The 14,406-nt window shown below is 38.5% G+C and overlaps 1 protein-coding gene across 5 annotated transcripts in view; it reads right to left on the bottom strand.

Annotated features, from left to right (window-relative positions):
- LOC121870838 (segmentation protein cap'n'collar-like) overlaps window positions 1–14,406 on the bottom strand; it is a 113,114-nt gene that overhangs the window by 41,558 nt on the left and 57,150 nt on the right. For 3 of the 5 annotated variants that reach the window (XM_042372803.1, XM_042372805.1, XM_042372806.1), the window contains one exon: window positions 2,084–2,214. In XM_042372803.1, the coding sequence (XP_042228737.1) occupies window positions 2,084–2,214 (131 nt within the window). Of the gene's footprint in view, window positions 1–1,172; window positions 1,278–2,083; window positions 2,215–14,406 lie in introns of those variants that run through there. The other 2 variants (XM_042372804.1, XM_042372807.1) reach the window with 2 other exon arrangements.

Here is a 14,406-nt window from a genome sequence, read left to right as displayed (position 1 = left end):
ATAGTTGAGTTGCCAATTCATTATTATAATTTTCTTCATTACACTGTATGCATATATATATATATATACTGTGTATATATATATATACACAGTACTGTACAGGTATTTGCATCGTCACATTGATGACCACCATGTGTGTAAAGTTTGTTAAATTTTGTTGAAAATTACAAGTTTAGTAGGCACACAATTTTTCTGCATGGAAGGTATTTCTCTATCCTTTGCACGAGCAGCAATGAGGAATACAAACTGGAGATCTCTCTTATCTATCAATGCATTATTTGCAAAATTTTAACAAGCCAATATTCACTAGTTTCAGATACACTGTATGGAAGTCGGTGACAAACACCAGGAAATTAAATAATACAGTATACAGTATTGTCAACCTCCAAGTCATACAATTCTTGCACGTGACATTTATATCTTGGGTAACCTGCATAGGTAGTAGGTATTAGGCAGCTACCAAACAGGGAGGTACTACCGCCTGGGAAGATATTGGAAGCATAATGTGTTGTCTATGGTAGACCCTGCTGCCACATGGCATCACAAAAATTGTGACCAAGTCCCAGGTAGCTGATCTGACTTTCTGCCTCATTTACACATAATTGCAGGGTCTCAATTGTTTCACTTAATATTGACAACACAACATACATACCTGTATATTGTTTCTCACTTTTGATTTTTTTTCATTTTGTATTTCTTTATGGTTCTTTATTATTATTATTATTATTATTATTATTACATTTTCGCTCCCTAGGCCGCGATGTGGGTCAGTGACCTGTGCCTGGGTGGGGTAATCTCCATAAAAAAAAGAAAATAAATACTGTTGTACCTGGAAACATCATAAGTACAGGCACTGTACTTAACAGTACAGGTACATACATTTGTAATTAGTAGGCTCATACAGGAATACACACAAATGCAAAAGTATTAAATTCTACAAACATGAATACGTAGTGCATTATGATGTGGAATTATTAGTAGCTGTCATAAGGGCAGACTTTTGCAATACATTACCACTGTGCAATTTAATATCTGTACTACTGTAGTACAGTACTGTACACACCATGCAATAACATGTAAGGGTCTATGGGCAAAGGAGTTGAGCTACTTGATAAAAGTACAGGCAGAGGGCCTTCCTCCTCCTCCACTAGCATCACACTGTACAGTACTACCTCTGCAGCCAGTACATCAGATATGAGCCTGTCCACAGTGTCATTTACTTGAAAATCTTCTATGCTGCTGTTCTGAAATATTAACCCCATATGCTAATATTCCTTTCCAAAGGGAAAAAGAGTCACTTAAATACTCATTTGGTCCACCAAATTTTGGACTCTGTATACAGTATTTAAATCAACATTGAAAAAAAAAATGATGTCCAATATATTCAAACTAAGTACATATTGTATTATACTCCTAACCTCTGCACTGTAATTATAAACTACTGTAGATGAAAACTAACAGTACAGTAACGATTGATAACACATTGAGAATATCAAATACAGTACCTGTACATTATCTCAATTTTTCTTTTAACCAATTTTCCTTCCAGCTTTATAAACCTATACCCTGTAGTACTATACAGTATACAGTACTGTACTGTTTTTTTTTCTATATTTTTTTCAAAATATAAACCATTTTTATTCTTAAAGCAATGCCATGTTGATCTTCTATTCACATTCTTCTTCTTCTCTATACTGTACAGTACAGGTACTTCAAAATCTTCTAGCCAGTCTGCTACAGATACGTATAGAATAAATGAGTTTTCCCTCCACAATAAACAATATACGTACTGTACATTTGTTGCTACTTCCTTAAGCAATTTAACATTGAGTAATACCTCTACTCTGATCAATTAGTAACACCTCATGTGTACACTACTGAATATACGTTCTTTATATACTGTATTTGACTATACAGTACAGAAGAAAGATACTGAAGATGAAAGAAGCATATACTGTACAGTCAGGTACATATTGTTGAGTGCAAAGATGGTCTCAAAGCTGATATTCCCCAGTTTGATTAACCAACAAGTTGACATTGGACAAAAAGTATTACAAACAAAGATAAATTAAATGAACAGTACCTGGTAATACATCATATCTGAGGGTAAAGTTGTATTGGCCTCCATCTTGTACTGATTGTGGTCACTACCAGCAAGGTCTGAACTGTTGGTAAGGTTCATACTGCTGGTCACCAGGTGGCTGGAGGCTCCTGCTTATGAGAAAAAATTATATTTATGAATTGATAACAACCAATACAGGTAATTATAGCTTTTATAATTGAAATTTACAAGCCCTAACCTTACCAAAATCTCCAAATACCTATACAGTATATTGATCCAAAGAGACAAAGCAACTTTAACAATATACAGTGAACCCTCACTTTACGCGGTTAATTCAACCCACGGCGGCCCGCGTAAAGTGAGAAACGCCCAATCTCCACTTTTTCAGACACAATACCTACGTTGTAGTAAAAATAACTTCTTAATTTTATGATGGTATGCACACACAATTAATAATTAAGAGAAATATCAATAATATTAGGTTTTTTAACACTTACATTAGTAGAAAAGATGGCTGGGCACACGGGGATGGGGGGTTGGTTCCGAGGCAGAGGGCAGATTATTGGCCCTCACCTGTATCACTTGCATCAGTTGTATCACTATCCTCCAAAGAGGCTTGCAGGGCCTCTTTGTCAAACCCCTCAAAGTCCATATAAGTCCATATCCTCACTATCATTATCACTATCAGTGACTTGGGCCGGCTGTGGTGGGTGGCGAGTGAAGAACTCGGTAATGTTTTGATGACTGGGCGACCTTGTGCGCACCCTGCTCGCGCCGCTCTCCGCGTAAAGGGGTACACGCACCGCGGAAAGTGAGCATTCCGGTTTCGGCAGGGTACCGCATAAACGTGGAAACGCGTAATGTGGGATCGCGTAAAGCGAGGGTTGACTGTAAATGATTTTTTTTGTATTCATGAGAATGATGGTAAAATTCATGACTTTTTGGTCCTAAAATGCCTTCCATAATTCCATTCCATTACTGTTCAACAGCATGACAACCTCTCATGATTTAACTACTGTGCTCAATACTGTAAATATTTCCATTTTCAAACTTTTTCATTGCTTGTTGTAGCTACAGCATTTACATGAGCCTGTACAAGGTATGAATATAATATTTGTTATTTATGTAACACTGGAGGCAATAAATTATAAAATATGGAAGATATTTAACACATTCCTTGAACCAAGGAATGAGTGAATAGTGGTTAGGCCAACAACCACCATTACCTTATGAGCTACTGTGCCGTGGCATTGCTTTGAACCAGGAAGTGTCTGTGGCATCTTACGCAGTTGTACAAATGGTGCAGTTTAAACAACATTCTAACCAGTGGCGTAGCTAGAGTGTGTGCCGCCCGGGGCGGCCCCCCCCGTGCCCCCATAAAAAATACATATTGCACAGTGACTTTTATATATATATATATATATATATATATATATATATATATATATATATATATATATATATATATATATATATATATATATATATATATATATATATATATATATATATATATATATATATATATTAAATAGTTTGTGTACCATTATAATATTACTGTACTTTCACATACTCAAATATAGTATGCTTTAAATACACACCAAACATACTTAAACTTTATAAGTAACAGTTAAACAAAAAGCAAAACCGACATATAGGATAGGGAAAAAGGTAAAAAAGTGTAAAAAATTAGGCCCATCTTTATTTCTGAAATGAAAACTACAACTTTCTACAAAGTAACTTTTCTTGTTTTTTGTTGGCAAATTCTTCAATGACATTGTCAAAAACTATTTCATCTGTCAATTGTCGCTCTATAGACAGTATGGCAAGATTTCTCAACCGCAAGGTGCTCATAGTAGATCTTAAGTAATTCTTGATCAGTTTTAGTTTCGAAAAACTTCTCTCACAGGTAGCAACACTAACAGCAATTGTGAGGAAAATCCTCAGCATTATTACTATATTTGGAACTGCAAAAGTTCAAGGGGGCCTTCTTTCCACGTCTGTATTCTGTCTTTAATAGTTATAGCAGCAACAGCAACAAAATGCTGAAGTCTTTTTCTCTCAACGAGGAACTCCTCTTTATCAATGTCGTCGTGATCGTGATCTATTTGACACTCATATTTATCATCCAAAAGATTCAATGGGGTAAGAAAGGCATATTTCTCAGCAAGTTCATGAAGCTGTTGAAATCTCAAAGTTATTTCTTGGATCACTCTGTCCAGCGAAGAAAACATTTCTCTCCTCAATTCAATGTCGTATGGCAATTCAGCATCTCGTGATCCTTCACCAAACATATGTTTCTTCTTTTTGGGTCGACGCCGATACAAAGGGATGGATTAACGTCTCCAGTAGCTGCAGATATGGGTGATGAGCAGACCCAAAAGTGCCGCCCCCCAAAAGTGCCGCCCGGGGCGGACCGCCCCCCCCCCCGCCCCCCCCTAGCTACGCTAGTGATTCTAACATGAAATTTTGCTTTAAGTTTGGCAAAATGCCAACAGAAACACACAACATGCCTTACTGGTTTATGGAGATGAAGCTGTGAGTAAGAAGACCACTTTTTGTCTCCACTTGTAGTGACTCATTTACTTCCCAAAAGTGCTGAAATCACTTGAAAACAGTCTTCTTGCTCACAACTTCATCTGCATAAACCATTACAATCATGTTGTGTATTTCTGTTGTTAATTTGTCATGCATAAAGCAAAATTTAATGTTTGACCATTATTCAAACTATAAAATTTCTACAAATGCACCAGATGTTGCAGACACATCTTCATTCAAAGCCATGCCATGACACACTAGCTCATAATGTAATGATGTCTGGTGGAAACTATAGTATTTCATTGCTAACCTGGCCCGTAACCCACACCCCTCTTCTATAAAAATAGCCGATTGGTTCTAAGAAAATGTTCATGTTGCTGCCCATTTGCTCAAACTGAAAAAGTTCATAACTGGTAAGCAGACCTATTATTCTCTAAAATAAAGTTAAATATCTGGAATATCAAAAATAAAATGAATTCAAGGCATGAGCACTTCAGAGTGGATGTTAGAAAAAAATTAAATACAGTATTGTACAGTGATATTCCCATTAGTCGGTACAATTGGTGCAGAGCACTTCTGGGGATGAGAGATTTCCTAGTAACAAGACGACTTTCTCAACCCGGAAAAATTCCTTATGCCCAGAACCTTTTCCGGTTACTGGGAGGAGTTTCCGAGAATCTAAACTAGACCTCTTGCACAGATGCACACTAGCCCACTTCCCCAGAATGTTTCTGGGTGCTGGAGATGTTTTCCTTGAATCTAAACTACTGAAATCCGTAAATACAGTTTTAGAAACTTCATTTCTTTACTTCCTGTATAATAATCCAGAATAGTTTATTTAAAAGTTTGGTTAAATAAATATATTTAAAACTTTAAAATCTATGGGATATGGGCAAGAATGAAGCTGTGTGTTACAGCAAAGACAGTTATTTTCCATTCACATGGAGCTGTAGGGGATTAGTGGGTCTCGTGTAACTGACCTGATGGAATGTCAGGTTACCCTTTCTTGGGTGGAGGATTAATGGGTCTCATGACCTGAAGTTGTCTTGAATAAACACGAAACCTAAAGTTTATAGGAAGATTGTGGTAAGTACAGATATAAGCAAAATGAGCTAAGTTGTATCCCTTCAACATTACGTGACATAATATTTTAAAATATGGAGTGAGAAAGCAGAAATGTGTGGGTAAATAGAGAGAGGAGTGGAAATGAGTGTTGCCTAGCTATCATGCAGTCACACATACGCAGATGTCTTAATTCCCTTGCTGGGGGTGTGTGGGTGGTGTTGGAATGTGTGTGTGTTGGTGTGTGTGTGTGTGTGGTTGTTGGAGGGTGTGTGTGGGTGGTTGTTGGAGGGTGTGTGTGGGTGGCTGTTGGAATGTGTGTGTGTTGATGTGTGTGTGTGGTTGTTGGAGGGTGTGTGGGTGGTTGTTGGAGGGTGTGTGGGGTGCTAGTTGGAGGGTGTGTGTGGGTGGTTGTTGGAGGTGTGTGGGGGTGGTTGTTGGAGGGTGTGTGGGGTGGTTGTTGGAGGGTGTGTGGGGGTGGTTGTTGGAGGGTGTGTGGGGTGGTTGTTGGAGGGTGTGTGTGGGTGGTTGTTGGAGGGTGTGTGTGGGTGGTTGTTGGAGGGTGTGTTGGAGGGTGTGATGTAGGGTGTATGTGTGTGTGGTGTTGGTGTGTGTTGACGGAAGCGAACCTTTTGAGGGTAGGGTTGCGTGGTCAGCCCCCCTCTTTCTCACTCAAGTGTGTCTAATTGTGATACGGAGATGAATTTTATACCATAATGATCCTTAATAAATTCTCTATGAAACGTTTCCAATAACATATCCTTAAACAAATATTTCTATATGATATAGTGATGGGAATTCCATTCTTTTATACCAAAAAAATAATAATTAAGAAATGTTGATACTGGAGTCAGTAAAATCAGTTCTAATTTCGTTACACACTATTTTTTTATCAAAATAATCCTGAATACTTTATCTAGAAGCTTGGTTAAATAAAAAAAAAAGCTCAATATGATATGGGCGTGAATAGAGCTGTGTTACTTTTATCCTCTTCACCACTGATCAGCTCGTTAGTCGCTTGGGGTATTGGTCAAGTCTACAGTATGTTATACACCGTTGGCAAGTGTTCTTGTGTACTGTATACATTATACTCCAGCAGATCCTGTCATCTTTAGCTTAGAATAGGCAAACACTTCACTCAATTGACTGTAATACATAACTAATCATGTTTTAACACTTGTGATGAAGGTTGGGTGGGAGAATATTGGGTCACGTTACTAACCTGACCTGATGAAAGACATTTTCAGAAAATTCCCTCGATTTTCAATCTCGGATTTTTTTTCCTAAAGCCGGAAATTTTTGGAGATATTACTGTATCATAAAAGGTTGAAGTCAAAGAAGAAATTCTCTTTCGAATGAAGTCTTTTCATTATTTATTTTTTGTACCAAACTTAAAGCTAACACACAGCACAATAGGTAATTTACCACAATTTGCATGGCTGGATATATCCCAAATTATTTATATAACTAATAAAACTCAATATAAATGTGCACAGCCCGGGAGGGGATTAAGCGCTCAGGAGAGCAGCCACTGTTCTTGGTGGGAATTTCGCTTATCTCCATGTCAACTCAACAATGTCAACAGATGTCAGCACTGTGGTACTTAACCAACAAAAACATTTCTCACACCCATGAGGAGATTATTAAATATTTTTATCCACTAACTTGACATCTCCCCATCCTAAATGCTGCATAGTGACAAGATTTAAGTACTGTAGTAATATATGCTTTGAATTATTAAGAACCGATGTAGAGGTTTTAACATTTTCATCCTCTGTTATCAAGTATCAAAAAATTTGGTGTAAATGAACGAAAATCTGGCAGTACACGTCAAGTGTCCAGCTGAACTGCCAGACTGTCGTCGATGTGGCCATCAAGTCCAGTGGCTGTTCCCTTGAGTATTTTGGAACAAAAAAGAAATAATGAAAAGACTTCATTCGAAAGAGAATTTCTTCTTTGACTTCAACCTTTTATGATGAATATTAAAAAATTCTAACATCCTCTCTTAAGTGCTAATGCCTTGAAATCATTTGAATTTTGATAGTCCAGATATTTAACATTATTTTAGGTAATAACAGGTCTGCTTACCAATTGTGAACATGTTTTGTGTGAATAAATGGACAGCTTCATGAACATTTTCTATGAACCAATCAGCTATTTGTAGCTTTAGATGAAATGCGTGACTTACGAGCCAGGTTAGTGTGGAAATAGTATAGGAGGGTGGATGATGTAAGCCCCACCAACAGGCCTAACCACTGTTCACTCATTCTTTGGTAGGGGGTACTTCACCGAACTTTTTGATCACCCCTTGTATGATTGGTTTACTTTACTGTATATCTAATAATGCTGCTCTTCATCACATATTATGTCAGGACCACAAAAAAAACCCACATTAATAAAAAGAAAAATCTCAGAAAATATGTTAAAGTTCCAATCCTCTTCACCTAATGATCCTAAGTACTTACATGCCAGATACTGCCAAGTTTCCAGGGAATTTTGTGTGGAACTGTACATTTGAAGTACCCAATAACTAGCTACATAAATCTTTGATCATTGTCTTATAAAGAGGTTAATCCAGTATTATTACCTGATAAAGGGGTAGCTTCAAGAGTTTCTCAACACAGGGTAGCCCACACACAAAAGGGCACCTAACCATAGCTTGAAAGGGTAATCCAATATACTTGTACATGTATTAGTAACTTTGTAATAGGTTTTTACAGTTTAAGACCTACTGAATTCCAATTAAGGAAACAAATAAACAATAGTTGGAATTTTGCACCAGTCCAATATATTTGTTTTAAAAAAAAGTGAGACATAGAGGTGTGTCATCTGGTGTCATCATTAACACCTGTGATTTACTTAGGGTCATTATGAGTGTTTGTGAGTCACTTAGCATCATCATGATTACCTCTGTGCAGGGTTGGTGATTAAAAAAATATATTAATTCGATTATCTTTTTATTAAAATGATTTTTTTATTTATATATTTTTTCATTACTTATTTTTTCTAATATAGTACCGTATACTGAATACTGTTTGATCTAGAGACTCCAGACTGAGCTGCCTGTGTTCCTAAAGATGGCATATTCCAAAGCTTAACATAATCATAATAAACAGATATTATGACATGACTTTAAATCCCAGCACAAATTTATCCAAGGATTTTCTTTTATAAACCTTCAAATTTCTTTTTCGTTAATTTTTTGATGAAAAAAATTCGAAAACAAATTTTTCTGTGAAAAAATCATTGATTTAATCAATGCCAACCCTGCCTCCGAGTCATCTGGGTTAATTGTGAATACCTGTCAGGCACATTATCAATTTTTAGCCCTTATGATTCACTTGGGGTTATACTGAACATCTGTGAGTCACTTGATATCATTATGGGATCTGCGAGTCACTTGGTATTATTTTAAGTACCTGTGAGTCACTTGGCATTAATATGATGATAACTTGAGTCACCCAGCATCATTATGAACACCTATGAACACCTATGAGTCACTTTGAGTCATTGTAAACACCTGTGAGAGGATTAGAGTCATTATGAGCACATGTGAGTTTCTTTGAGCCATTATGAGCACCTGTGAGTCGCTTTGAGCCAGTATGAGCACCAGTGAGTCGCTCTGAGTTATTATGAGCACATGTGAGTCACCTTGAGTCATTATGAGTACCTGTGATTCACTTTGAGTCATTATAAGCACCTGTGAGCCACCCTGAGTCATTATGAGCACTTGTGAGTCATCTTGAGTCCTTATGAGCACCTGTGTGTTACCTTGAGTCATTATAAACACCTGTGAGTCACCTGTAGGAGTTGATATGAAGATTATTATCAAACTCCCACCATTTTTTACTTCTGACACTCAAGACTGACCTTATGAATTTTGACCTTCACATTCGTCACCCGAGACACGTTCGTCGTTCGTATTAAATTATTAAAATCCCTTTACCGATCAAATATTAAATGCGATTAATTGCAAAAGCTTCCAACTGTGGGGTGACCTTCGTTGATGACCTCTGACTTTGGCCTTCATGGCAGGGGCCTGGTAGTGATTCACAACACATAAATTTATTGACTTTAAACTTCGTGTGAAGTATCACCAGTTAGGAGTCGAGGAAAAATACAGGAAGAAGGCGGGATAAGAACAAGCGAACAGATCCACAAAAATGAATTAATCGATGAAAGAGGCACTTTGCTGTCACTTGTGAAGCTTAATAATAAAATGGCGTGAACTGGACTTTTTTTTTCTGCACATTGTTTTGACGGCTACGGGTCCCTCTTGTGTTATGTTCCATTTCCCTTTTTATGCACCCTGGTTCTGCTCCACTTGCAAACCATGTTTTATGATGAACATATTTAAGCTGGACTATGCCTCTAGTATACCTGATAAGGATATTGTATTTATTTCCACACTACAAGGGTAAAAATATAGGCATACATTAATCTAAAGCTTCATACGTAACCTTTGGTAGTGAAGGAAACAAGACTAAGAGCTGGAGCTTTATTCTCTACGTCATGTTCCCTTCACTGCCACCTGTCCACTATTAACAGTGTTCATTAGTCCTCCCCCTCCCCTTTTAAGGTACTCAAACTTTCTTACAGTTTTCCAAACACGAAAGTGTGCCTAAAGAAAATACGAGAACTGTATCACACACACACACACACACACACACACACACACACACACACACACACACACGCACGCACGCACACACACACACACACACACACACACACACACACACACACACACACATATATATATATATATATATATATATATATATATATATATATATATATATATATATATATATATATATATGTATATTTCATGTAAATCTACAATGAAAACGTGGATAAGATAAATCTTGATAAAATCACACGGGAAAATGGAAACAACGGAGCACCTTAGCTTTCGTCTTTATTCAAGACATCTTCAGAGTATATATATATATATATATATATATATATATATATATATATATATATATATATATATATATATATATATATATATATATATATATATTGGGGTCATATTTTTTATAAAAAATGGACCTGTGTATAATATGCTTAACCCTGCTTCTGGTTGCTAGTTTTTGGGATTGTGGGGACGGAGAGGAATCTAGATTCTAGAGAAAGTGTCTTAATTTTAATAGTCTTCTTAGAGACCAGGTCCACCTCGCAGTAACAAAACAAAACACTGCCTATATGTCAAAACTGACATGAAAACGAACTCCATCTAATTAAAGACAAAGTTTACTCTGTACGTAACATACGAAGACAGTAGTGGTTGTCATGAGAGGTGTACTGTATACCAGAGTAGGCGGGCAGGCAGGTTAGGCTACCAGTAGCACCCTGACGTTGATGCACGGCCACATTTCTCATCTCTTGTTTAAACCTTGTGTCAAGGCGCACTGCCCCTCCCATGTAATCTCTGAAGCTCCGAACTAGGCTTACGCCGAAATCTTAAAGGTTCTTTTGTTAAGTTTACCCGTTCCTGGAGTAGTGAGTATTTTTTTTAACTTACCGGCTCAAACTAGGCAATAAAACTGACCCCAGTCACCAGCACAAGAAAAAAATACCAATCGATCTCCAGTATTGTCAACATCAATCACCAGGTCATTGGTTATTTTATAAGAAATTAATAAAGATCACTTACTGGTATAATCCTTGAGGAGATTAGATACAAATTATCAATTATGCTCGTATTTGTCAGGAAATACTGTATTTGTATTTTTTTTACTAAACCATGTGTGACAATACCTAATTAGACGCAACTATTATTCACATTATTGTTAAGGTAACAATACCAAGGATATTATCATTAATGAAGATTATCACGACTCCCGCACATGTCAGTACCCAACGCCAGCTACTGATGAAAGTCGAGAAACATGTTAAGGTTATTTCTATGACATGGCCAGAGATCAACACACTTGAAAGGAGGAAAACAAAATAAAACATTAGAACTTATTTTTACCCTCTTATATCGGTTAGCAAATACGAAAATAAAAAGCAGATTCCAGAGGCCTGACAGTCCGTTAGGGACAGTGCGAATACAAGATAGTCTAGGTAAGTCTTTGTTGATATACAGGAGGAATTGCGGCTGTCACTGCCCACGACGGCCCTCTGTAGTGTTTGGAGGTACCCTACACTACAGAGTGATCTGGGATGCCTCAGGCGCGAAACAGCAACCTTTTGGACAGTGATGTATTTCACTTGGCCATCATATCTCTAGTAGATCACACCAAGTCTCAAACAGTGTACGCCCGGCCCGCGGTAATCTAATGTCAATACTGTACTGTACCCTAAATTATTGAGGGCATGAGAGGAAGGCCTGCCAACGACTATATTACTAAATTGTTTATCCGGTAAAAGGTGCATAAGGAAGTGGCATAAAATTATCAGATATGTCACATATCAAGAGGACCCCCAAAACGTGGAAAATGGACACAAACCCGAAAAGAATGTAATGCACCTAGTAGAACGGTACGGCGGCCTGGCAGGTATTATAGTGATATACGGGGTAATATTTCGGCTAGGTAACGCCGCTACTGTGTTACGCTATCGTCACGTTGCCGCCGCCATCACCCACACAACCCTACTACTACTACGACTCGCCAACTCTACCTCCACCACCACCAAGCTGACGACATTGTGGGGATGAAGGACAGTCACCTATACTCGCCAGACTCGCCACTAAGATCATTAACAACTGTCACACACGTGCCTCTCCACCCCCTCCCTCTCGTTCAACCTTACATGAACTATTCTAACCAAACATTGGTCAAGGCAGGCACTCCGTTCTCAATTCAAGATTACTTTTTAATATTATTACACATAGTCAAGCAGCTGTTTTATGACGATCTGTCTCTCACTGCCATTAACTTCTTTATGATCCCTTTATTCCATCTCTCCGCTTCACTACAGTTATAATAAACATACTTAACTTCTACACGACGGACGGTTGTATGACATAACCTCACCTTAACTAATTAACATCAATCCTAACTTAGTCTATCCAAACCTAATGTGGTTAAAGGATTTATAGAAACTAAACTGAAGACGTATTGATTAAGCCACCGTCCTGAGAGGATTAAACCACACTCTTCAAACGGTTAAAACATCGTGTATAATATATAGTTAAACCATCGTCTTTAAAAGATAAAAATTCTGTTTAGTGGAAAATTGTCAAGTGCAATTTTGTGCGGTGAGCTGCAGTCCGTGCACCGCGCCAGCTCATATCCACAGACAACTGTGATTCACAAAAAAAAATAAAAAAAATAATAAAAATAAAAAAAAGTTACAGACACCTGCATCATGGAGGAATTCAAAGTTCGTTAAAGGAAGTCCTTCCGTCAGGCGAAATACACTTACACGGGAGATTTTTTTTATTTATTTTTTATCTGAGAGACTCAGAACCCACGGGTACCACTACCACCCAACGTTGCTTTTTTATCCATGTTGTTTCAGCTACCGTTTTTAGTACCATAATGCCCCATCGTCACCATATCATCACTGCTATACATTGCCAATATCACGGGCGGCTGTATCGAAGTATCAATTTACTGCAGTTTACAGCAGTAGAGACAAAAACACGATCGACTTTGAAGAGACCAGTTCCAATTTTCCGTGTCCAGTCCCCCCGGCGGATGACTGCACGTACTCCCATAACAATATCGTCGACCGCAGGATGAGGGCAAATTATCTCAAACTGTAGAGTAGTGCAACATTAAGACAGACATATGTGGTATGTGTGAGAGCTACCACAAGGGGCAGTGTGCTCCTCCACGCCACCACATGTGTTTTTAGCCTACACACCTGCACTGTCACCAAATACACACACACACACACACAACTGTACTGTACCCCTTACACACATCTGCTGTATTGGAGTTATTACTTCGACAAAGCAGCAGTGTCACTGTCCCACTGAGTATTGGCAGCACACCTTCCCATACCTGTTACTGTATTATACACCTGCCCTGTCACCCACTCACACCTGCCTGTAACCCCTCTATACCTGTTACTGTATTATACACCTACCCTGTCACCCACCCACACCTGCCTGTAACCCCTCTATACCTGTTACTGTATTCTACCCTGTCACCCACCCACACCTGCCTGTCCCTATTCTGTTACTGTATTATACCACCCTGTCACCCACACCTGCTCCGTCCTCATTCTGTTGCTGTATTATACACCTGCCCTCCACACCTGCCTAGTCCTCTATATCTGTTGCTGTTTATACACCTGTCACCCACCCACACGCCTGCCCCTCTATATCTGTCTGTTATACCTGCCCATCCACCACCTCTTCCCTATGCTGTATACACCTGTCTACCCACACACTGTGTCCCTCTATATCTGTTACTGTATTATACACCTGCCCTGTCACCCATCCACACCTGCCTGTAACCCCTCTATACCTGTTACTGTGTTATACACCTGCCCTGTCACCCACCACACCTGCCTGTCCTCTATATCTGTTACTGTATTATACACCTACCCTGTCACCCACCCACACCTGCCTGCCGTCCCTCTATCTGTTACTGTGTTATACACCCCACCCACACCTGCCGTCCCCTCCTGTTACTGTATTATACACCCCTGTCACCCACCCCACACCTGCCTGACGTCCTCTATATCTGTTACTGTATTATACACCTGCCCTGTCACCCACCCACATGCCTGTCCCTCTATATCTGTTACTGATATACACCTGCCCTGTCCCCACCCAC

Source organism: Homarus americanus, unplaced genomic scaffold, assembly GCF_018991925.1.
Source record: "Homarus americanus isolate GMGI-L3 unplaced genomic scaffold, GMGI_Hamer_2.0 scaffold26022, whole genome shotgun sequence".
NCBI classification, from domain to species: Eukaryota; Metazoa; Arthropoda; class Malacostraca; order Decapoda; family Nephropidae; genus Homarus; species Homarus americanus.
This window is presented reverse-complemented; position numbering and strand designations above follow the sequence as displayed.